General features: G+C 42.6%; 1 protein-coding gene across 1 annotated transcript in view; it reads right to left on the reverse strand.

Moving 5' to 3' along the window:
- LOC119512148 overlaps positions 1-26,263 on the reverse strand; it is a 237,717-nt gene that overhangs the window by 106,466 nt on the left and 104,988 nt on the right. Inside the window, exons 11-13 of the mRNA XM_037806639.1 lie at positions 26,045-26,128; positions 23,906-24,010; positions 21,306-21,389 (exon numbers count right to left, since the gene is read on the reverse strand). Coding sequence (XP_037662567.1) covers positions 21,306-21,389; positions 23,906-24,010; positions 26,045-26,128 — 273 coding nt within the window. The remainder of the gene's footprint in view (positions 1-21,305; positions 21,390-23,905; positions 24,011-26,044; positions 26,129-26,263) is intronic.

Below are 26,263 nucleotides of genomic sequence, written 5' to 3' on the forward strand. Positions count from 1 at the left end.
ACCTTGAGGGTCAGAGATGGACAGTCAATGGTGACAAACTGCAAGCCCCTGACTGTTACATACTCAGGTAAGACAAAAACTATACTTTCTGCTGTAATTGATAAGGTGCAATGTTTCCCAATGCCACAAACACCAAAACAGCTAATGCCTTTCTTGGGGTTGTTGGGGTATTGGAGATCTTTTGTTCCTCACTTAGCCCAAATGTTAAAACTTTTGTATGTTTTGATTAGGAAAAACCATCCCTGGGAATGGGACGCCTCCAAACAGGCTGCTTTTGAAAAGGCAAAAAGGGCAATAGCACAGACACAGGCACTGGAGAGTGGGGTAGATCCAGACCTGCCCTGTGAATTGTATGTAGCCAGCACTGATATTGGCTTTGGGTGGGGTCTGTGGCAGACACAACATTCTAAATGAACGCCCCTTGGTGTTTGGTCACAATTATGGGAAGGGGCAGAACTAAGATACAGCCCCATAGAAAAGCAAAGATGCCCAGTAGAGTTGAAAACGGCCATCCCTATTCAGGGGCGGATAACAGACATGGCTTCTAAGCCACGTTCTGGTAGTGCCAGCTGAGCACACTGGCCAAATGGAAAGCCTACCCACTATAGCACAGCATTTTCAATTCCAGTCCTCTGAGTACAGAAAATACACGAGATCTTCCAACCATTGTCCTATATAGAAGGTTCAACAGCTAAAGTTGCTGCACCTAAAACACCTGTTGAAATGCCCATTATAGAAGGCATGGGTACCATTCCCAAGTCTGCTTGGTGGACTGATGGGTCTGCTAGTGGGCAGCCTCCCACATGGAGAGCTGTGGCAGTGCAACCCAGTACTGACACTACATGGTGGGAGAGTGGTGCTATACAAAACAGTCAATGGGCTGATTTAAGAGCAGTGTGGATGGTAACAGTGCATGAACCAGGAGACGTGCTAACCATCTGTACCAACAGCTAGGATGTTTACAAAGGCCTTATGACCTGGATGGCAACCTGGAAGCAGGAACAATGGACAGTCATAGGTCACCCCCTCTGGGGATAAGAATTGTGGAAAGACATCTGGGATGCCTGCCAATGATGAAAGGTAACTGTCTATCACACTCCCAACATATTACTCGGGAATGTGGAAGCAGATGAACCCAAGTGGGTTCAGAACAGCATGGCTGAAACCAGGGAAGCAGCAAAATGACTTCATTGGAAGAGCAGACACTGAGGGTACCAAACCCTGTGGCATGTGGCCCAGTAGTTCCAGCTGCCAATCATGCACCAGCAGCTAGTGGACATCACTAGAGAGTGCCCCCCACGCTCCCTGCATCGATCACGTAGGCTACCACACCAGATGGTCACAAATCCCAGTGACCCAGTGGCAAGTGGACTAAATTGGTCCCCTTCTGCTCTAGGAGGGTGAGGTATGCTTTTACTGCCACGGACATGGCTAAAGGACTTTTGTTAGCTTTCCTGATGGGGAAGGCAAACCAGTGGGCCACCATACGCAGTTTGGAAAAAATGAGTGCTCTGTATGGTGTACCCACACGGACAGTGATCAGGGTACCCCCTTCACCGGGCAAATGGCCCAATCCTGGGCCACAGATCAGGACATCACGTGGACTTACCATCTGCCCTACAATCCCACAGGTGTGGGCCTTATTGAAAGAATAAATGGTTTGTTAAAGGAACAGCTAAAGGATAATAAAAGGTCCTTGCAGCAGTGGACTAAAAGGCTCTATCAGGCCCTAAGCTGTGTAAACTCCACACCATGAGCTGCAGCACCAGTGTCTACTGAAATGCTAACAGCAGGACCAATGCAAGCACTGAAAATACAAATTAAAGGGCTGGCTGCTTTACAGCCTAAAAGGGGGGATGATAATTTTTTGTTGCCTGTGCCTCAGACCATACAAAACAGGGAAAATGAGATCAAATGGCCTTGGTGTTGGCCTATGCAGCCACAATAGTTAGCAACTGTAGGTCCCTGGAGAATAGGAGTTACCCAAAATATTGTAATAAGACCTCAGTTTATATTGAAAATGTCTGCTAAAATCTTTATCAAATCCGGGGCCTTCTATTCCCATGGGAACTTCATGCATGACTATGTGAATCTTTCTTATGCCCAGATTAACAACTGATGTAATGGTAGAGGACTTGGTATTTGCAAGGGGAAAACAACTGGTATTTAAAACCTCCCCATAATGTTCCTCTGCCTGGTACCTTATCAACCAATGGAACTCTAGTTTGTATATTGTTAGATCAGCAGGAATTATCCTTATTGTTCCCCATAAACTCTTTCTTTTCGCCCAGAGCATCCTAGCAAACACCGTCCTACAGTGGGCTTCAGTAGTGGTAAATCATGTCCAATTGAACCCAATGTTGGGTTTGCACAGATTTGCCATCTTCAGGTGCTACTGGTCTTCCTTGGACTGTGACCCCTCCGAATTGGACTGCGTGGAATACCCTGTTGGCCTGATAGAATTCAGCGCATTGGAAAATCTGGAAAAGAATCTTCTGATTGAAGACTGAAATCCAACTACCATCCTATAACAAGACTGGGGCTTACATCTCCTGCCTTGTATGGGAACAGGCGAACAAGCTCCAACCTGTATTGGCGTATGCTGCATATGAGGTTTAGGGTGGCTGATGGCAGAAGCTATAACATAGATCATGTTGCCCCTGTCTGTAAGGAACAACTTTATGGAATTAATGATGTGCGGTGTCTTCCCCCTGAATTGTGCAATTTTACTGTTAAACTACAAAACAATAGACTTTTCCATTGGCAAAATATTTCCAACCAAAATATTTCCAACTTTTAAGTTACCCCTAAAAGATGGCTATGGACCAGTGGGCAATGTGGTCGGCCCTATTTACCCTATAACTGGACAGGACGTTGTATGTGGGGACAGCCCTATGACCTCGCTACCTTATATGACTCTTTACCCCATACTCCTACTAATTGAGAAACGGTAGAAAAACACACTCCCTGGTGGTATAATCTTTTAGCCATTCTTGCACCAGGTAGAGCTGCAATAGCTCTACATGTGGCAGTGTTAGCTGATGCCACTAACCAAGCACTTAATGATTCCAAAATTGCCATATCCTCACTTAAAAATGTAGCTTTACAAAAAAGAATGGTGTTCCAGTTTGCTAATGTTGCCATTATGTAAAATACCAGAAATGGATTGGCTTTTATAAAGGGGGTTTATTTGGTTACACAGTTACAGTCTGGAGGCCACGAAAATGTTCAAATGAAGGCATCAACACAAGTATACCTGCACCGAAGGAAGGCCAGTGGCGTCCGGAAAATCTCTGTTAGCTGGGAAGGCACATGGCTGTGCTGGTCCCGGGTTGTGTTCCAGCTCCTCTCTCAGCTCTGTGCTTTCTTGGTTCTTTCTCCCAGAAAATTTCTCTCTAAGCGCCTGGGGGTCCTGGGGGTCCTGTCTTAGCATATCCCTGGGGCAAACTCTGGGCTTCCTCTCTTAGCTAAACGTCCTTCTGTCTGAGTCTCTAAGCACATCTAAGCATCAGCATCAGCGAGCGCCTGGTCTGTGTGGCTCTTTTTAAAGGACTCCAGTAAACTAATCAAGACCCACAATGATGGGTGGGTCCACACCTCCATGGAAATAATCTAATCAAACATCACCTACAGTTAGGTGAGTCACATCTCCATGCAAACAACTTAAACCAAATATCCCACAAGGTTGGATTAAAATATGTTTTTTGGGGGGACATAATATATCCAAACTGGGACAAATGGCCTTACATTTCCTCACTGCAGCACAGGGCAGCACCTGTGCCTTAATGTGCAGTGCTGCAAATATATTCCTGATCATTCGCACAATGTTTCAGAAGTTTTAAGACATATGCTACAGCCCAAACATAATCCCGATCAATTATCAGTAGATACCTTGTGTAAATGGGTTAATTCCCTATCTTGGCCATGGAAGCATCTCTTTGTAGGTTGTTATCTCTGTGTGGAAAACTCCAGATGTTCAGTTGACTCTTGCACTGTTGTTATGGAATATGGATGCAATGACTGTCCTATGGTCAATGTAGTCTGCTGTATGGGGTTGGATTATGGGGACCCAGGACCCAGGCTCCCCCTCTCAAATGGGGAGTGAGGTCCCACAGCACATAGCAGCCTGCATGAACAGGACAGAAGTTGAAAGTCATCAGACCTCCTCAAGGAAGAAAGTATGTACAGATGGTATCGTAAACAAAGCATTGAAACTCCCCTCCCCTGATCACTGTTGATATCAAACCTCCAGACCCCTGTGTCATGCGAATCTAATGAAAATCTGTTGTCATAATGTCTTTGTCCAAAACTCTAATAAGCTGCCCTTTGCATGCCCCACCCTTTGTGGAGTGCTAACTTGATTTTCCCCAGCCAACCACCACCGTGGGATCATCTCCTATTCTTAAGTCCTAATTAAACTCACGTCTAACTCCATGCCTGGCATATTCTTTGGTCTTGAGGCTGAGCTGGGATGGAGCACAATTAGAAGAGATCGTCATCATGATCCCCTTTTAAAATTTGTTTACTAAAAGACATTGGGAGGACTTCCAGGAAGATGGTGGAATAGGTGAGGCACAGCAAACTTCTCTGTGAAAGAAACTAGAGAAAAAGCAGAGAACACCCAGGACAGCAGTTTCAGGGTACGGGCGGCCAGAGAGGGACCTCTACAATACATGGTGGGGACTTGGATGAAAAAGTAGAGAAACTGCATCTCAAAGGACTGGGTGAGTTTACTCAGCCAGGACCACCGCTGGGGGCTGGCAGTGGTGAGACAGCTGCCAAACAGGGCAGGAAGCAGCTCTCCACTCCCATGCACCCATCTCAGCAATTAGCTGGGGAGATAATCCTCCTTAGCCCTGCGGCCAGGAGCTCCCATGATGGGACCCGGGGAGCAGCAGACCAGTGTCGACTGCATTTCCTCTCCCTCCACAGAAGCCTGTGGCGTGTACAGGCGACAGGTGGTACTAGGTGAGGGCACTGCATGGAAGCACCAGGATTCCCTCCCTCACCCCAGAGGCTCAGGCGTGCACAGGGGGCAAAGAGCAGGGCACGTTTATACTGGAGGGTGAGATGCGCAGCCCCAAGCCCGAGAGTGATTCACTCAGAGGCACAGCAATCACCAGACCCATGGTGCCCTGAAGGCGAACTCCCTGCTGAACTACACAGGGCCAACAGCACAACCCCAAGACTAGCAGTCCCCAGTGCACAGAGAGAACGTTTGTGCTGACGGGATTTCCACCTGGTTTGGACACTGCCCAGCACACAGACAAAGTTGGGGGAAAGCAACACAAAGTGTGAGGGGCTCAGCAGTGCCACTTCAGGGAAGACAGGGGAAGTGCACTCCAGCAAGCTGTGGCTTTACCAAATATATATACATATATGTTCAAATAATCCTGCATTTCCTAAAATAAACTTATCAAGATAAGCAAACGCCCTAAAGCCAAAGGAAATCACAAAGCATATGAACGTCCAAGAAGATATGGACAAACCAAAGGATAAAATTTAAAAGCCAGAGGAGACACAGAACTTGGAGCAATTAATCACAGAAGTGCACACAAATCTTCAAAACAACTTTAACTTGGTCAACAGTGATCAGGGGAGGGGAGTTCCAATGCTTTGTTTACAATACCATCTGTACTTACTTTTTTCCTTGAGGAGTTCTGATGACCTTCAATTTCTGTCCTGTTTACACAGGCTGCTATGTGCCATGGGGCTTCACTCCCCATTTGAGAGGGGGAGCCTGGGCCATGGGTCCCCATAATCCATGCCCACACGGCAGACTACATTGACCATAGGACAGACATTGCATCCATATTCCAGAAAGACATAAAGGATATCAGGAAGACTCTAAAAGAGCATAAAGAAGAATTTGAAAGAATGAATAAAAAAATAGAAGATCTTATAGAAATAAAAGAAGCTGTTGATCAAATTAAAAATATACTAGAGACACAAAACAGCAGATTCAAAGAGGCAAAAGAAAGAATAAGTGAACTGGAGGATAGAGCAAATGAATGTGAATGCACAAAAGAAGAAATAGTGAAAAAATAAAAAAATTTGAAACTGATCTCAGGGAAATGACGGGACAACATGAAGTGCACAAACAAAAGAATCAATGTTGTCCCAAAAGGAAAAGAGAAGAGCAAAGGGCTAGGAAGAGTATTTAACATAGGCAGGGAAAACTTCTCAAACCTTCTAAATCACATAAAAATGCAAATCAAAAATGCTCGAGCTCCAAAGAGAATAAATCCAAATTAAACCCACTCCAAGACATATACTAATCAGACTGTCAAATGCTGAAGAGAAGGAAAAAGTCCTGAAAGCAGCAAGAGAGAAGCAATTCATCACATACAAGGGAACCCACAAAGACTAAGTACTGACTACTCAGCAGGTACCATGGAGGCAAGAAGGCAATGGTATGACATTTAAGATTCTGAAAGAGAAAAATTGCCAACCAAGAATTCTTTACCCAGCAAAGCTCTCTTTCAAAATTGAAGAAGAGCTTAAAATTTTCATAGGCAAACAAATGCTAGGAGAATTTGTTAACGAGACCTGCCCTGCAAGAAATATTAAAGAGAGTTCTACGGGTGAAGAAAAAAAGAAAGGACAGAGAGGTCTGGAGAAAGGCACAGAAAAGAAAAGTATCAGTAAGGGTAACTTAAAGAAAAAAAAGGGGGAGGAACAGATTTAATTTTTTTAAAAAAGGATAAGATGGTTGGTTCAAGAGCTGCCATCACAGAAATAACTTTGAATTTGAATGGATTAAACTCCCCAATTAAAAGATACAGACTGACAGAATGCATTAAAAACTATGATCCATCCATATGCTGTTTACAAGAGACTCATCTTAAATGCAACAACACAAGAGACTGAAACTGAAAGGATGGGGAAAAAATCCCACATAAGCTGCAGTCAAAAGAAAGGATGGGTAGCAATTCTAAATATCAGACAAAATAGACTTCAAATGCAAAGATGTCATAAGAGACAAAGAAGGACACTATATGTTAATACAAGGGACAGTTCACCAAGAAGAAATAACCATCATAAATATTTATGCAGCCAATCAAGGAGCTCCAAAATATATGAGACTAACATTGGCTAAACTGAAGAGGCAATAGACATATCTACAATAATATGTGAGACTTCAATACATCTCTCTCTTCTGTAGATAAAACCAGACAGAGGACCAATAAGAAAATTAAGAACCTAAACAATGTGATAAATGAATTTGACTTAACAGACATAAATAGATTATTACATCCCAAAGTACCAGGATATACATTCTTCTCTAGTGCTCATGAAACATTCTCCAGCATAGATCTTGTGCTAGGGCACAAAACAAGCCTCGGTAGATTTAAAAAGATTGAAATTATTCAAAGCACATTCTCTGACCATAACAGAATGAAACTAGAAATCAATAACCACCAAAAAACCAGACCTTTCATTAATATATGGAAGTTAAACAACACACTCCTAAACAATCAGTGGGACAAAGAAGAAATTTCAAGATAATTCAGTAAATATCTAGAGATGAATGAAAACGAGAACACAACTTATAAAATCTATGGGATGCCATGAAGGTGGTGCTGAAGGGAAATTTATAGCTGTAAATGGATACATTAAAAAGGAAGAAAGAGCTAAAACCAAAGACCTAATGGAACAACTGACGAGGCTACAGAATGATCAGCAAACTAACCTTAAAGCAAGTAGAAGAAAAGAAATAACAAGGATTAAAGCAGAAAAAATGATAAGAACAAAAAAACAATAGAGAAAATAAATAAAAACAAAAGGGAACTAAGATGGCGGCTAGCTGAGACGGCAAAAAAAACGCCTCTGTGAAAAACACTAGCTAAAAACCAGAAAGTGACCTAGAATACGTTACAGCGATGCGCCAACTGGATGAGGGCTCCTAGCTCCAGAGGGGCCGTATACTTGGTGAAACCGGGAGTCGGCATTCTGAAACGAGTGAGTAAGCTGGCTGGAAGACCCGCAGCCACGCTGCGGGCTGGGGAAGCCAGGGTTCACCGTATAGAGACCAGCTGGCTGTTTAAAAAAAAAAAAAAAAAAAAAGGAGCAGCTCCAGTAGCAATTGTGGGAACCACGCAGTAAAACACAGCAAGAGGGGGCTGGGCCAGCCTCTTGCTGTCTGGCCAGGAAGATAGCCTGCAGCAGATACCCTTGGGTTCGGGGGAACGGAGGGGAGAGCTGGAAGCAGAAAGAAACCCCGCGGCTCGCAGCTGGCCCCCAGAGGGCTGGATAAACTCCTGCCCGGGGCCGTACCCACAGCCCAAAGCCCCGCCAGTTGTCCCGGAGCTGGGAAGGAGGAACTGTGCGAGGAGGAGGGGGCTGAGACGCCCCGCTCGGCCATTTTTGCTTCGGGCTGGGAGTGCGCCACCGCAAGGCCCGGCGGCCCGGGGCTTCCCTTGTGGGACGGCGCGCACTGGTGACGTAGCACAGCATTCCCTCGGCTGAGCTCCTGGAGGAGCGTGGCTGGGAGGGGGGATCCGCTCGGAGAACCCAGGGACGCTACGCCAAGTCCGGTGGTTTATGGATCAGCGAGAGTGAGAGGCTGGGGCTGAAGTGAAATGAAGGCTTAGACTCATGTGGTGGCCTTGAATCTCCGGGATCCTGGGGGATTTGAACATTAGAACTGCCCGTCCTCCCTGGCTACCCATACACACGCCCCACATTCAGGATGGACAGCTCCAGCAACACACCCAAACTGAGTTCTCCAACTGAATTCACAAGAATCATTTGCCCACACAAAGTGGAAAAAAGGTTGAGAACTGACTTGAGGGATGTAGGTGGCTCACAGATGCCATCTACTGGTTAGTTAGAGAAAGTGTACGTCACCCAACTGTGTTCCTGAAAAATTAGATTGATATCCCTTTTTCTTTACAACTTGAAAGAGCCCTATCAAGCAAAACAAATGCCAAGAGGCCAAAAACAACAGAAAATCTTAATGCATATGATAAAACCAGAAGATATGGAGAATCCAACTCCAAACACACAAACCAAAATGTCGGAAGATACAGTATACCTCGCAAAATTAATCAAAGATCTACAATCGAGGAACGAAAACATGGCAAAGGATTTAAAGGACATCAAGAAGATCATGGCCCAAGATATAAGCTACATAAAGAAGACCCTAGAAGAGCATAAAGAAGACATAGCAAGAGTAAATAAAAAAATAGAAGATCTTATGGAAATAAAAGAAACTGCTGGCCAAATTAAAAAGATTCTGGATATTCACAATACAAGACCAGAGGAAGACGAACAACATCTCAGTGTCCTAGAAGCCCACAGAACAGAAAATGAAAGAACAAAAGAAAGAATGGAGAATAAATTAAAAAAATCGAAATGGATCTCAGGGATAAGACAGATAAAATAAAACGTCCAAACTTAAGACTCATTGGTGTCCCAGAAGGGGAAGAGAAGGGTAAAGGTCTAGAAAGAGTAGTCAAAGAAATTGTTGGGGAAAACTTCCCAAACCTTCTACACAATATAAATACACAAAGCATAAATGCCCAGCGAACTCCAAATAGAATAAATCCAATTAAACCCACTCTAAGACATATTCTGATCAGACTGTCAAATACTGAAGAGAAGGAGCAAGTTCTGAAAGCAGTGAGAGAAAAGCAATTCACCACATACAAAGGAAACAACATAAGATTAAGTAGTGACTACTCAGCAGCAACCATGGAGGCGAGAAGGCAGTGGCATGACATATTTAAAATTCTGAGAGAGAAAAATTTCCAACCAAGAATACTTTATCCAGCAAAACTCTCCTTCAAATTTGAGGGAGAGCTTAAATTTTTCACAGACAAACAAGTGCTGAGAGAGTTTGCCAATGAAAGACCTGCCCTACTTCAGATTCTGAGGGGAGCCCTGCTGGAGGAGAGACAGGGAAAGGAGAAAGAGATATAGAGAATTTTAACAGACATATATAGTACCTTACATCCCAGATCACCAGGACACTCACTTTTCTCTAGTGATCACAGATCTTTCTCCAGAAGGGACCATAAGCTGGGACATAAAACAAGCCTCAAGAAATTTAAAAAAAAACATTGAATATACTCAAAGCACATTCTCCAACCACAATGGAATACAAATAGAAGTCAATAATTTTTGAACTGTAATTCCACTAGTTACTTCCTACATGATATAAAATACACAAACTCTAAGGACAAATCAGTGGTTTTGAACTCAATGTAAAATATGTAATTTTAGACAACTATATAAAGGTGGGGGAATGAAGGAGTATAGGAACACAGTTTATGTGTCCTATTGAAGTGAAGGTGGTATCAAAGAAAAACAAGATTGATATGGATTTAAGAGGTTAATTTTAAGCCCCACAGTAAACGCAAAGAAATTATCAGAGAATATAACCATAGAGATGAAAAGCAGAGTCTGGGTTAAGAGAAATCGGGGAAGGGGCAATGGGGAGTTAAGAAATGAGTATAGGGTTGCTGTTTGAGGTGAAGGGAAATTTCTAGTAATGGATGGTAGGAAAGAGCATTACAACATTCTAAACGTGATTAATCCCACTAATGAAAGGCTAGGGAGGGAGTGGAATGGGAAGATTTAGGCTGTATATATGTTTCCACAACTGAAAAAAAAAAAAAAAGTCAGTCTAACTAGATGACAATTGAATACTAAGGATGAACTTGGATGGGACAGGAGGATAGAGGACAGAGGGCTCAAAGGGACACAGCTGAGACATAAGGAAAAGGAAATATATAATGTAAGCTTTTTATCATTGTTGAATCTATTGTACTTCTTAGCTGCGCTTAATGGGATTGCATGAAAGAATGTTCTTGTTCATGGGAAGTGTATACGTGAATTATAGTGAATGCTCAAGGATGTGTGCAGCTAACTCTCATATGTTCAGACGACAGAGCAATAGATGATGGATGATAGGGAGAGAGGGAGGGAGAGAAAGAAATAGCAATATGACAGCAAGTTAAAGTTGGTGGATTGAGCTACCAGGGGAGGGGGGTCAGGGTATGATGGAATTCTGTGTATGGGGCTAGTATTGTTTTTGCAACTGTTCATATAACTTTGAATTTATTTCAAAATAAAAATAAATAAAAACAAAAGCTTGTTCTTTGAGAATATCAACAAGATTGACAAACCCTTGGCTAGACTGACAAAGTAAAAAAGAGGGAAGACCCAAATAAACTAAATCAGAAATGAGAGGGGGACATTACTGTGGATCCCAACGAAATTTTAAAAATCATAAGACACAATGAACAACTGCACGTAAACAAACTAGACAATTTAGAGGAAATGGATAATTTCCTGGAAACACATGGACAACCTAGACTGACCCAAGAAGAAATAGAAGGCCTCAACAAACCAATCACAAATAAAGAGATCCAATCATTCATCAAAAAGCTTACTACAAATAAGAGCTGAGGACCAGATGACTTCACAGGAGAATTTCACCAAACTTCCCAAAAAGAACTGATACCATTCCTGCTCAAATTCTTTCAAAAAATTGAAGAAAAAGGAATACTACCTAACTCATTTTATGAACCTAATATCACTCTAATACCAAAACCAGATAAAGATACTACAAGAAAATAAAACTACAGGCCAATCTCCCTGATGAATGTAAAAATTCTCAACAAAATATTTGCAAATTGAATCCAAAGACACATTAAAAATATCATACACCATGACCAAGTAGGGTTCATTCCAAGCATGCAAGGGTGGTTCAACATAAGAAAATCAATGTAATAAAACACATTAACAAATTGAAAAAGAAAAATCAAATGATCATCTCAACAGACTCTGAAAAAGCATTCAACAAATTTCAGCATCCTTTTTTTCCCCCCAATCAACAGGAATTTTATTGTCCGGCCATGCGCAGGTGGGCTGAAGCATAAGAAAATGGCGGCAGCCCTGAACCAAGGGACACTAGGGCTTATAAAATATGGCTGACAGGAAGTTCTTTGTCCAGGGACGGTGAGGCTGGCAGGCCTAGGTATGGCAGGTTCTCAGTGGCTACTTCTGGGAAAGGGGGTATTTGGCAAGTTTCCATTGGCTCATTTGAAAGTAGGGGCTTTGAAGTGGGAAAGTTTAAAATTTTAATGTTCAGGACGCCTAAGGGTGGGCTGGTGGCTTACTGCAGACCCATGGGGTTGCTAGGGTGGCGGCAGTGACTTACTACAGATCTGCAGGATTCCTAGGGTAGGGTGAGGGGTGGTGGCTCTATCACAAAATTCCTAAGGGTGGGCATGGGATGAGGGCCCAGAATCTGAACCTAACATTTGAGGCTTTTTCTTTTATATTGCTAGGGATGCTGAAGTCAGCATCCTTTTTTGATAAAATCACATCAAAAGGTAGGAACTGAAGGACACTTCCTCAATATGATAAAGGGCATATATGAAAAACCCACAGCCAGCATACTACTCAATGGTGAGAGACTGAAAGCCTTCTCCCTAAGATTGGGAATGACACAAGGATGCCTGCTGTCACCACTATTATTCAAAACTGTGCTAGAAGTCCTACCCAGAGCAAGCTGGCAAGAAAATAAGAGGCATCCAAATTGGAAAGGAAGAAGTAAAATTGTCATTATTTGCAGAGGATATGATCTATAATTGGAAAATGCTAATAAATCGATGACAAGCTACTTGAGCTAATAAACAAATTTAGCAAAGTGGCAGGATACAAATTAATTCACAAAAGTCTTTAATGTTCCTATACACTAGAAATGACCTAACTTGAAGAGACAGTCAAGAAAAAAAATCCCATTCACAATGGCAACAAATAAACTGAAGTACCCAGCAATAAATTTAACCAATGATGTAAAAGAACTTTACACCAAAAATTACAAATCATTACTAAAAGAAATCAAAGAGGACCTAGATAGGTGGAAAGATATTCCATGTTCATGGATAGGAATGCTAAATGTCATTGCACAAATTCAGTGCAATTCCAATCAAAATTCCAAAAACCTACTTTGAAGACTCAGAAAAGCTAATTATCAAATTTATTTGGAAGGGAAAGGGGCCTCAAACTGCCAAAAATATTCTAAAAAATAACAAAGTGGGAGGACTTACCCTTCATAACTTTAAGCCTACTATAAAGCCACAGTGGTCAAACAGCATGATACTGACACAAAAATAGACATAATGATCAATGGAATCGAACCCAGAGTTTGGAAATAGACCCCCAAATCTACAGTCGACTGATTTTGGTAAGGCCCCCAAACCCACTGAACTGGGAGAGAATAGTCTCTTCAACAAATGGGCTTGGGAGAACTGGCTCTCCATATCCACAAGAATGAAGGAAGACCTCTACCTCACACCCTATATAAAAATTAACTCAAACTAGAACAAAGACCTCAATATAAGAGACAGCACAATAAAACCCCTAGAAGATAATATAGGGAAACATCTTCAGGATCTAGTAATAGGAGGTAGCTTCTTAGACTTTACACCCAAAGCACAAGTAACAAGAGAAAAAAAGGGATAAATGGGATGCCTAAAAATCAAAAGCTTCCATACCTCAAATGAATTTCTCAAAAAGCTGAAGAGGCAGCCAAATCAATGGAAGAAAATATTTGGAAACCAAAAACTGATTAAGAGATTGATATCCAGTATGTATCAAGAAATTCTACAACTCAACGACAATAGAACAAAAAGTCCAGTTATAAAATAGATAAAATATATGAAAAGACATTTTTTCTGAATAGGATATACAAATGGCTAAAAAACACGTGAAAAAAAAAATGTTCACCTTCACTAGCTATTAGGGAAATGCAAATTAAAATCACAATGAGCTATCATCTCACAACAATATGAATGGCTGTCATTAAACAAACAGGAAACAACAAATGTTGGAGAAGATGTGGAGAAACTGGAACTCTTATTCATTGCTGGTGGGACTGTATAATGGTACAGCCGCTGTGGAAGTCAGTTTGGCAGTTCCTCAGAAAACAAGATTTCAAGTTACCCTATAATCCAGCAATTTTACTTCTTAGTATATACCCAGAAGATCTAAAAGCAGTGACATGAACAGGCACTTGTACACTGATGTTCATAGCGGCATTGCTCACATTTGCCAAGAGATGGAAACAATACAAGAGTCTTTCAACAGATAAATGGATAAACAAATTGTGGTATATACATACAATGGAATATTATGCAGCAGTAAAAAGGAATGAGATCCTGAAACATATGACTATGTGGATGAACCTTGAAGATATAATGCTAAGTGAAATAAGTAAGACACAAAAGGAAAGATATTGTATGTTGTCACTAATATGAACTCACTGAACAATGTAAAATCAGGGTTTTATCATGTTGAATATAGGGGAACTAGAGATAGCCAGAAGCTAGTGAAGGAGGAATGATTACCTAATATGTACAGACATGTTAATGAGGGTAAACTTAAAGGTATGGAAATGCACAGAGGTGATGATAATTAATGGGATTATTAGTATCAATGCCACATGAAGGCGAACATGATTGAAAGGGTCGTTTAAAGGCATGTATCCCACAGATTAGCACTACAAATATAAATTAGTGCTTGTATGATCTACTTCTAAGGTATGAGACTGGTACAAAGAGTTAATAACAGAATGGTATATTGGAAAAAACTACCTATTGCATATTATAGACTATATTTAATAGGAATACCTTACCAGTACCACACTAATAGTAGGGATAAATAACTAGGGACTGATAAGACCTTTGGGGTGTTTGGGGTTATAATAATTGTTTAAAATTGAGAGTGATGATGATTGTACAACTAAGTGAAAATACTATGAGACACTCATTGTTTATATTGGACAGAGTATCTGTTATATGAAATTAGGAACCCCCTACTTAATAAGTCAAGCCCTCGATCTTGAGTCTGCTCTAGTGAAACTTACAGCTTAAAGGGCAGGCTAAGTCTACCTATAATTATGCCTATAAGTCACCTCCAGAGAACCTCTTTTGTTGTTCATGTGGTGTTTCTCTTTCTAAGCCCAACTCTGCAAATAAATTCATCACCCTCCCCCCTACATGGGATATGGGACACAACTCCCAGGAATGAGCCCGGCCCTGGCAGTAAAGGATTGAGAATACCTTTTTGACCAAAAAGGGGGAAAGAAAGGTAACAAAATAAGGTTTCAGTGGCTAAGAGATTTCAAACACTGTCAAGAAGCTATCCTGGAGGTCACTCTTATGCAAGCTCCAGCTAGATATCCCAAATGCCCACAATATGCCATGTCCTAATCAACAGTAGTCCCCAAAATACTGAAGAATACCTAGGTCCCTATCTGAGACTCTATAAAAGTTTCACTCACTAAGTTAACTTTTCAGATACTTAAATCCCCCAGTGTGTTCCCATGCCAGATAAGTCCCAAAACCCAGAGGTAACAGCCTCTCCAAGAAAATCAACCAGATACATTCCCCTTCCCATATTGTCGACACATCTTTTCAGTATGAACAAGTTAGGGTGGTCACAGCCCAGATATCCCTGAAGATTGAGAAAGTGATCAAACGGGAGAGAGGGGTAGCAACTGACAAGATAGAATTTAACAAAAGATTACGAATACTGAATCTTTTTTTTTAAGTTTCTACGGTACCAGAATAGCTAGAAGGAAATAACTGACATGGTGGAAATGTAACATATAATATGCTTTGAAATTTGCTCTATAGCTACTTGTTAAATCATACTTTGAAAGCTATCGCGTTTCTGTATATATGTTATACTTCACAATAAGGAAATAACTGAAAATGTGGAACTGCAACCCATAACATTCTTCGAAATTTTCTCACTAACTACTTGTTAGGTCATATTTTGAAAGTTATCACTTTTCTGTATATGTCATATTTCACAACAAAAATGTAAAATAAAATAAAATAAAATAAAAGGCATTAAAAAATGTACCACCAAGCCAGTTAATTATAATCAGCTAAGGCACATCACTCAGGAAAAAAGAAGAAAACCCAGCCCTGTTCCAGCGAAGGTTAGTAAAAGCCCTAACAATATACTAATGTAAGCCTGGATTCCTGGGAATGTCAGATATTGCCGGGCACCCATTTCACCAGCCAGTCTGCCCCTGACATTTGCAGAAAGCTCAAAAGCTCTCTATGGGTCTGCAACCTCCCACTAATGACCTTTTAGAAGCTGTCTTTTCTGTCTTTATTTTGGGACAGGGCCAAGGAGGAGGAGAAGGCAATGAGAAGTAAGCAAAAGACCAGAGAACAGGTTCAGTTTATTGCAGTCGCTGTCAAAAGTGTCCTGTCCCCTGGAGGTCACCCGAATCGTCGCTCCAATTATCAAGGGCCTTGCTTCAACTGGGGTCAGAAAGTCACAGACAGAGAGAGTGCCAGAAACCCTGAGACAACCCTCCTCCTCGGGAACCACCGGGGCCTTGCCCCACGGTCTCTGAGCCAGGAAGTATACCATCTCACGGAGTGGGGGAGGGCAGGGCAGCCCCTCAAGCTCTACTTGCAGAAAGTGAAGACTGAGGGTGCCCGAGGCCGTTTATGGCTCTGCTGACTTCACATCTGACCATCAAACTAAAGGAGCCTGAGATGACACCTGATATAGCAGGTAAAGATTATTAATTTCTTAATTAATATTAGGACCACGTACTCTGTTCTGAACTGCCACTCTAGCACTACCTCCACTTGGACTTGCCTAGTTATAAAAAGCAAAAACTAAAACACACCTCTCCTCTGTAGGCTTGAGGACATCCTGGTGTCCCATCAATTTCTCATTACCCCCAAATGCCCACACCCCTTCTGGGGGGGAGCTTTTTCACTCCCTGGGGGTCACCTACGACTAGTAGACATGGCTACTGTTTACCCTCTTATTTGCCCTGAGGCCTCTATCAGATCGAGGCCTCTTGACATCCTAAAGGAGATCTTTGAGCAAATAAACCCAGCCATTTGGGATGAAGGCATCCCGGGGCAAGCCAGCCGACTAACCTCTGTCTGCATTTGGGTCATCCGTCCTGAATCTTCAAGACGAATTTTTTATATCCCTCTTCACCATGACTCTCAATACCTATTTGCTTTTGAACAGCAGGGACTTAAGGATAGGATTCTGCCCACCCACTTAGTGCTGCCCCAAGGGTTTCAAAACAATTCCCAGATCTTTAAGAATGCCCCAGCAGCAGACCCTACTGACCTCCAACCACCTCAGAGCACAGTCTCTTGCAACAGGGTAATTTTGTGAACAAACATATTCCTAGTATGAAAGTGGATTTTGTTTTGTTGAAGTCATTGCTGACTACAAGCCCTGATAAAGAAAGTTTGTGAAAGTGAATTTTGTTTACTGTAATCAACACTGACTAAAAGTAATAAGCTTGTCTAAGGAATATGTTTTCTATCTGTTAAAATAATGTAGATTGTTAGTCTGGTCTTAATGAAACATTACAAAAATTTTTTCTTAACCATCTGAGTAGTCTGGCTAGAAGACAAAGATTTTATATCATATCAGAATAATATCCTTGTTGATGTTTATGTTGACCTTCTCAACCTTTATGTCAAAAGACAAGTCTTCTCACTCTTACAGGAAAACTGTTACAAAGGATTTATTCTTTCATCTTGTAAAAGTGAGGTGCTAAAATAACTTAACATATTACACACAAAGTGTTTAGGAAGTATAATAATAACTTAAAAAGATTTTCTATTCTTCTGTTGGCTAAACTTGCATGGGTGGAATGTTATTCGAATATTTAGAGTATTATAAAATTCCAAAAAAGTCGACAATGTTCTCACTGTCCATGTTATATCCTGATACTGATCTGTATGATGTTAGATGTTGTTAGTCGTGGTTTTACTATCCTTAAAAAATGTTACAGATTACAAAAACAACCAAATTCACATGTCACTTATACACTTTTCTCTAAAATTTCCACAATTTGAATTTTCTGTAGCACACTATCTCAGTTTATTTAAACAACCTAATTCAGCTTTATTTAATATGAAACCCAAAGAAAAAAGAAAAAGAATAAAATCTTAATCAGAAAATGAAAATATTTTCAAAGTCCCTTAAGAGACTAAATAAAAACATAAAACAATTAAACTTCCTCACCTGGGGAATTCTTGCTAGTCTATTAAGCATCAGGGGCTTCCATTTTAACAAGCCAAGCCTTTGTTCTCAAGGCTTACCCTTATGAAACTTATCTCTGTAATGGCAAACCTAAGCACACTTACAATTAAGGCCTAAGAGTCATCCCCAGAAAACTTCTTTTGTTGCTCAGATGTGGCCTCTCTAAGCCAAACTCTGCAAATAAGCTACATGGGACATGACTTCCAGGATATAAGTCTCCCTAGCAACATGAGACATGACTCCCAAAAATGAGCCTGGCCTTTGCCTCATAGAATTAGTTGACCAAAAAAGGGAAATAAAATTTCAGTGGCTAGGAAATTTAAAATAGAGCAGAAAAGTCATTCTAAAATTTATTCTTATGCAAATTTCAACCAGATATCACTAACTGCCACAGCATGCCAAGCCCTAACAAAAAGTGTTCCTAAAGACTACAATGATGAGGTGGGGCAAGATGGTGGCATAGAGAGGTGTGGAATTTAGTTAGTCCTCTACAGCAGCTAATGAGTAAATAGCCAGGAACAACTAGTAAATAGTCTGGAACAACTGCTGGGAAACATCCGTGACACATCATACACCAGTCAGGAATTGGTGGAACAGCTCAGATCGCAGCATAAAAACTGTAAGTAAAACCTGCGGACTGGTGCCCCTTTCGCAGGCATGGCAGGCTGAGCTGCAAAACTTTTCTGCGGGAGAAAGAAGCAGTCCCTCCCAGAAGCAAAGGAATGTAGCTCAACCAAGCTCCATCTGTGGTTTTAATTTAACAAATTTGGACTACTGAATACAATGTACAAGCACAGATGAACCCTGAACAAACAGGAATCTGAGGTTCCTCCTGGCAGAGAGGAGGCAGGGCTGAAGGAAAAAAAATATATATATATACACATATATTTTTTTTTATTTATACATACATACATACATATACACACACACATAACTAAATAAAAACAGAGGCTTCTGGAGACAGCTGAGCTCAGAATACTGGAAAACTGCTGTGTTCCCAAAAAAGGAGCACAGAGAACTGGGTACAAACTCCAACTGACCATGACCAAGAGGCTGGAGACTAGCTTTGAAAAGGGCTTTTGCTCTTTTTCCTTTTTTTTCTCTCATTCTAAGCATCTCATTAGAGAAAGCCTCAGGCATATTCAATTGTCAGCAGCTAACCCAAGCAAGGGTAGAATTAACACAGAGAGAGAAAGGAGGAATTCTGGTGTAGAAGGGACTCCCTGGGGGCTGTATCTTCCCTAAGAAAAGGAGGCCTGGACACAGTTCAAGTGGTGGCCCTCCCTCAGGGAACTCAGACCCCAGGGCCTGGGGGAAAACAAACAAACAGAAACAACTTAAGCTTGGCTTCTGACACTCTCAGCCCCTAGACAGGACCAGGTCCATTGTGAATTAAAGGGACTGCACCTCTCTACACTGGTGGGGAGCTGCGGGCTGACAAGTGCCACCTGCTGGGCAGGACAGGAAAAGCACAGAGTCTAGAGGCCTCACGGGAAAGTCAGACAACCTGCTCCTCAGGGAAACTTGATACTGATTACATCTTCCTCCTGAGATCTGGGCCCATCTGGTCTGGGAAAATCTGACTGGGGTAATCAAGGAAACCAAATGCCTTGAATCACCTTAGGAAAAACGAAGATATGGCCCAGTCAAAGGAACAAACTTACACTTCAACTGAGATACAGGAATTGAAACAACTAATTATTAATCAAACCAATCTCTAAATCAATCCAAAAACAAATCAACAATTTGAGGGAAGATACGACAAAAGAGAAGAAGGAAATAAAGAAGGCACTGGGCGAACATAAGGAGGAAATCGAAAGTGTGAAAAAACAAGTGGCAGAACTTATGGGAATGAAAGGCACAATACAAGAGATAAAAAAAAAAACACACAAAATAGAGACATACAACAGCAGATTTAAAGAAGCAGAGGAAAAGATTTATGGACTGGAGTCCAGGCCATCTGAAACCCTACCCACAAAAGAGCAGATAGGAAAAAAAAAAGGAAACACAACCAGCACTGTGGGCCAAGACCGACTCTGGAATGGCCTGTGCGAGTGAGTGGGTCTTCAAGTGATGGGAGCCTACCAAAGCCAAAGCAGATACACATATTCAGATGCACTTGCTGCATTCTACCCATAGTGGGGTGGTTTGAGAGACACTGGGGTCACCTGGAGAGGAAGAACAAGTACTATGATTCCAAGACATCAATCCCTGAAGGCCTGGAGGTTGGGATGGCAGGAGTCTCTGGATCAATTCTTTCATTAACGATGGACATCTATCAGTCAGTCCATCATTCACTCAAGGCAGAGTTCCTTGGCCTCTTTTAAAACACACATGGAAAAGGAGCAAACCCAGAATTCCTGAAAGGAAGTAGCTCCTGGGAAGGGCCCATATCACATGTAGACATGTCCCCTTTCCAAGCAGGAATGGGCAGGCATTGCTCTGGGATCCCAACCTCTCCCACCCAACAGCTCCCGATCCAGAGAGAAGCATCAGGACTCACACTTCCTTGCAGGCCATTCTTAGGCCAAAGGTGATCCTCAGTCTCAACCCCTGACCCTACAACACAGGCACCAGGCAGGAGAGATTTCATTGGATATTAGACCCTTCCTTGAGCACAGAACTATGGGTCTGAAACTTTCTGCTCAGGCTCTGCTTTCTGCTAAAAGGCCTTACCTGGGCTTAGATCTTCTCAAATGTGAAATGAGGGACTTGGACTAGATCACTGAGTCCTACCTGAAATCACCTGGGGGCTTGAAAACTCCTGATGCAAAGACCCCACCGCAGATCACAGACCGATCAGGGCAGCAGGACCAGGGAGCCTGTTTGTGGCCACATTCCCAGGGGCATCTCTTACTCCTTTAGGGCGGAGCCCACGGGAAGGTCAGTGTGAGCCTCACAGCCCAGCTGTCTCTAACCTGCGCAGAAATCCCCTCTGTGCCTTGATCATGGCAGACGTGACTCAGCTGGTTGAGGTGGGGCCTGACCAGCTCCAGTATAATGACCCCCAGAGATGCTCAAGCTGCTGAGCAGGGACTCGCTCTGGCGACCAACCTCCTATCAAGTCACAAGCGATTATGTTCTACCTGCTCCTTAATTTCCTGGGAGGTACACTAGATTCTTGCCTCAAGCAAAGCACTTTCTATCCCTTCAAGGAAAAAACAGGTTACCTGGGAGGAATCCACAGACAAGATTGTAATTCTATTCAAATAAATCAGAAATGTTTCACCTGAAGAGGTACTTACCAAATATTTCAGCCATGCTCTCCTTTGATTTAACTGAACTTGAAGCAAATTCAGTATTTTCCAAGGGCTTTGGCTGGGGATAATCTAGGAGAAAATAAACCTTTGCTGTGCTTAATCTGTCCTTGAATTGACAGGATTTCCTTCTGAATTGTTACCAATTGCAAGGCCTGCTTTGAGGGTTTGGGCAAAGGACATGCAGTTGTACTCCAAATTAAAAAGCCCTGTGGTCGTGGCCAGAGTAGTTCTGTGGAACATGGTCTTCTCATCTGGGGACTGGTGGGAAAGATGCCAGCACAGGATGGCTGTGTGTGAGGAAGGGGGGAGAGAATATTTCTTGACCTGACGTAGAAACCGAAAAGTTTTCTTACCTCTATTATTCACTGTTATCACCTACTATGAACTGCAGTGAATGATGCCTGTTCAAGGATGGTTGTGTAATTGGTCAGTTGGGGGTGATAAAAGGGAGATGGACGCACTTTCAAATTTTATTCAAACAAAACTTTCATTTCATTCAGGAATCATGACGACAAAGACTGACTCTGACCATACTTGGAAGCATGTGGCTTTCTAACAGAGCAGAAGATAGAAAAATGCCACCACCTATTCTGTACACATGCACACTCTGAGTCTGTATTTGGGAGGGTTGCAGAGAGCCAGCTGCTGTACCTGCTCAATCTGTTTCTTAAGCAAAGGAATGTCTGATTTTGTCATTTACTGTAGTCAAAATATAGGTGCAGGTGCAAATGGTGTGGGTCAGTGACCTTCCCTATGGCCAAGGTATGGTTGTAAGACTAGTGCTGACGTGCACATGGCCACCTCTGGATGGAAATGAACTGTGCTAAATGATGGCAGCAACTTGTGGAGAGCGTGAGCTATATTTTCAGGCTTTTCTTGAAGGTTGTGATGATCTAAGTCCTGACCTTTTATCTTGACGCAAGGTCAAGGCCAGAACTTTATTCCAGGGAGTGGAAAGCTGACCAGGGAGGAGAAAGCTACCCACCAAAAATGAACAGGTTGGCAGGGCCCCAGAATCCACCTATCCTGGGTGACAGAAAGCACTCAGTAAGTGTCTGCAAGGATGTGACTTTCAAACACAAAACCATGATAAAGCTGATATTTATGTGGTTTACTAAGAATAGTCTGCAGAGACACTCAGTAATCTGTGCCCATGGCCCCCACACACACTGGGGACATTGGTAGAAAGACCTGTATGGTGTATGTCAAATGATTTCAGGTCTGACTACTTTGGCCCAATAGATGACAAATGCACACTCGTGTTTCTGAGACAATGGTGAATCACTGGAAATAGATATTTTTAATCATACACATACTTTGCTAAATATGTTTGTCATACTATGTCATCAAATGAGCAAGATACACAGTTGTGCAGGAAAATGTCGTTTGGGGACTGAATCACATCACCCAGAAAACATGCTCTTGTCCCAACCCCCAGTGTGTGGGGTGTGAACTCATTTGTAAACTGGATCTTCAAAGAGACTGTTAAAAGGAGGCCAAAAATAATCAGTGTTCCTTCATCATGTATGACTGGAGTCGTCAGAAGGAAAGGAATTTGGACATGGAAGTGGGGCCCAAGGCAGAGACCAAGGGAGACTGGTCGTCCTGAGACAGAGCTTGGGAGTGACTGCCAGCGGCCACCAGCAGGACGCAAGACTGAGGAGGAGCATGGCCTGCCGAAACCAGGATTTGGGCTTTTAGCCTCCACAACTGTGAGAAAAAAAATGGCCACTATTTAAGCCAAACATTTGTGGTTTTATTACAGCAGCCCAGTCAAACTCACATAGCAATCAAGACACTGTAGTAAAATATCAGGCTTTAGGTTCCTGGGTGGCTTATAAAATACACTGGCAATGATGTCTGTTAGAAGATTTGCTTACTCATAATCTTATAATTTTAACACGTAACAAACACCTGCCTCATCCTGGTAGCTCTTTACCCTTTTTCAATTTTCTTCCTACTGCACACTGGGTCAATATTAATAGTTTCCCTGTATATTTATATCCCATAAAAACCCAAATGAGTTAATTTTCATGTTTTAGGTATATGTAACCAGCTTCTTCCTCTCTGCCTCGCCTCTTCAGCACCAGTGGAAAGAAGAACTCTCCTCTGCTCCTCCATGGAAATATTTTACAGCAGCAGAGCTGCAGGATGGGGTGATGTGGATGGACGGGGGAAGGCTGGTCATCCTCAAGGCCTGTCAGTTACGGGGGCACCCGTGGACATTGATCTAGCAAGTGCTGCTGATGGAATGTACCTACCTAGTCCTCTTGTCCTACCGGGAATGGTGACCCACACTTCCAAAGTTGATCTTGCCCTCTAACTGTGTCCAGAGCATGAGAACCTGTCTGACATGTGCACTTCAGGGATAACCCCAGTTACAGGGGAAATTTACAAGTTAGACCATAGACTTCCATACTGGTTGGAAGGTTGTATGGAGGATATTTACAGTTCTTTCCTCAACATCTCAATTGTTGCCATTGTCCCAGAAGCTTACAGAATGCAAAAAGGATGAGGTTGGTTATTTAACATAAAAAATAGCTCTTACAAAATGAGCACGTTTAAGCCTAAAAAGATGTACTTACTCGGATTCATGATGCTGTTTGTGGTTGACTCGGCTGCTGTACTTCTCATTCCTTGAAATGTTGGATAATAAGTAACTTTGGAGAGTCTGTGCCTTAGAAGTTCATCTTTAGAAAAGTAAACAAAGGCATGTTAATACCAGCAATACGGCATTGAGATACTTGGCTCTGTGTGTAATTAGAGCTGTCTAGAACACAGTGAACAAATGACAGAAACTCAACGGATATATGACTTCATGTTCTAAAACACCTTGTCTCTGGAAGGCAAGCTCCACCAGCCTAAATCATTTCTGAAAAATTATGATTGCACTAGATGTCCTGGACAGTAAATGTTGCCACCTAGAATACACAAACTTTCCTCTAAAATTCTTGGTGTTTACAGTTGAAATTCTCTTTTCTGCCTCTATTGTCTTTCCAACTACCCTCTGTGAGAATTTCAGATGCTGTCCTATAAAATTGGGGGAAGTTGGAGGGTAGAAACAAAATATAACAGATTCTATTATTCAGAAGCTCTCTGTTCATAAAACCATGGCTAATACCTCATAGTTACATTTTTAAAAATATATACTAATCAATGTTCCCGTTTAAAGTTTGCAGGTGTCTACCTGTATGTGCCGATAGCAGTTTAACTTTCCCATTCAGGTTACCTTTATTAGCTGCAGAAAAATACTGACAGTAGTCACACTGATTTAGTATTTGTTCTGAGCCCTTGTTAAAGGCTGTTGGAGTTTTAGCAGGTAGGCTACTCATTTACTAGAATAGATGCTAACAATGGAATATATGATTCCAAAAATATTAACTTAACATTAATTAATATTAAGAGTCATCAGGAGAGTGAGTTCACATATCTGGCGCCTTCTGTGATGAACATGTTGACCTACAAGCCCTGAAAATGCTGCTCAAACAGAACCCAGCACTGCAGTGGTGACCTAACAGGGCCAAGGCCGACGCTGGGATGGCCTGTGCAGGAGAGCGGGTCCTCGGGAGATGTGAACCCCCAATCCCAAACCACATACACATCTGCAGAGGCACTTGCTCCCTTCTACACATGGGGGCTGGTTTCAGAGAGACTGGGGACACCTGGAGAGGGAAGAACAAGTCCTCCAGCCCTAGACATCCATCCCTGAAAGCCTGAGGAACGGGGCTGCAGGAGCTACGGGATGAATTCAGTCATTCAACCATGGTCATCTATCAGTCAATCAAGGCAGATTATCTGAGGCCTCATTTAAGCACACACGGAAGAGGAGCAAACCCAGAGTTCCTGAGAGGCGGCAGCTCCTGGAAAAAGGCCCATATCACGTGTCGAGATGTCCCCTTTCCAAGCAGGAATCGGCAGGCATTGCTCTGGGATCCCAACCTCTCCCACCCAACAGCTCCCGACCCAGAGAGAAGCATCAGGGCTCACACTTCCTCACAGCCCTTTCTCAGGGCAAAAGTGATCCTCATCCTGACCCCTGACCCCACAGCACAGGCACCAGGCAGGGGAGATTTCACTGGAAACTGGACCCTTCCTTGGGCACACAGCTGTGGGTCTGAACCTTTCTGTTCGGGCTCAGCTTTCTGCTAAAGAGGACTTCCCTGGGCTTAGATCTTCTCAAATATGAAATATGAGTGTGAACTAGGGCACTGAGACCCCCTAGAGTCACCTGGGGGGCTTGAAAACTCCTGATGCAAAGGCCCCACCGCAGACCACAGACTGATCAGGGCAGCAGGACCTGTTTGTGGCCACATCCCCAGGGACGCCTCTTGCCTCTTTAGGGCGGAGCCCACGGGAAGGTCTGCCTGAGCCTCACAGCCTGGCTGTCTCTAACCTGTGCAGAAATCCCCTCTGCGCCTTGATCTCGGCAGATGTGACTCAGCTGGTTGGGGGGGGGGGGCTGACAGGGTCCAGTTAATGACCCCCGGCGATGCTCAGGCTGCTGGGTAGGGACCCACACTGGGGACCAACCTCCTGTCAAGTCCTAGTGATTATGTTCCACCTGCTGCTTAATTTCCTGGGAGGTGGACACTAGATTGCTGCCTCAAGCAAAGCACTTTCTATCCCCTCAAGGCAAAGAACAGGTTAACTGGGAGGAAACCACAGACAAGAATGCAGTTCCATTCAAATAAACCAGAAATCTTTCACCTGATGAGGCTACTTACCAAATATTTGAGCCACCCGTTCTGCTGGCTTAATTGAACTTGATGGAAATTCAGTATTTTGCAAGGTCTTTAGCTGGAGATAACCTAGGAGAAAATAAACATTTGCTGTGGTTAATCTTTCACTGAATCTGCAGGATTTCCTTCTCAATTGTTACCATTTGCAAGGTCTGTTCTGAGAGACTGGGCAGTGGATGTCACATTCCACTTCAAATTCAAATG

The sequence above is a fragment of the Choloepus didactylus genome, chromosome 17 (assembly GCF_015220235.1).
Source record: "Choloepus didactylus isolate mChoDid1 chromosome 17, mChoDid1.pri, whole genome shotgun sequence".
NCBI lineage: Eukaryota > Metazoa > Chordata > Mammalia > Pilosa > Megalonychidae > Choloepus > Choloepus didactylus.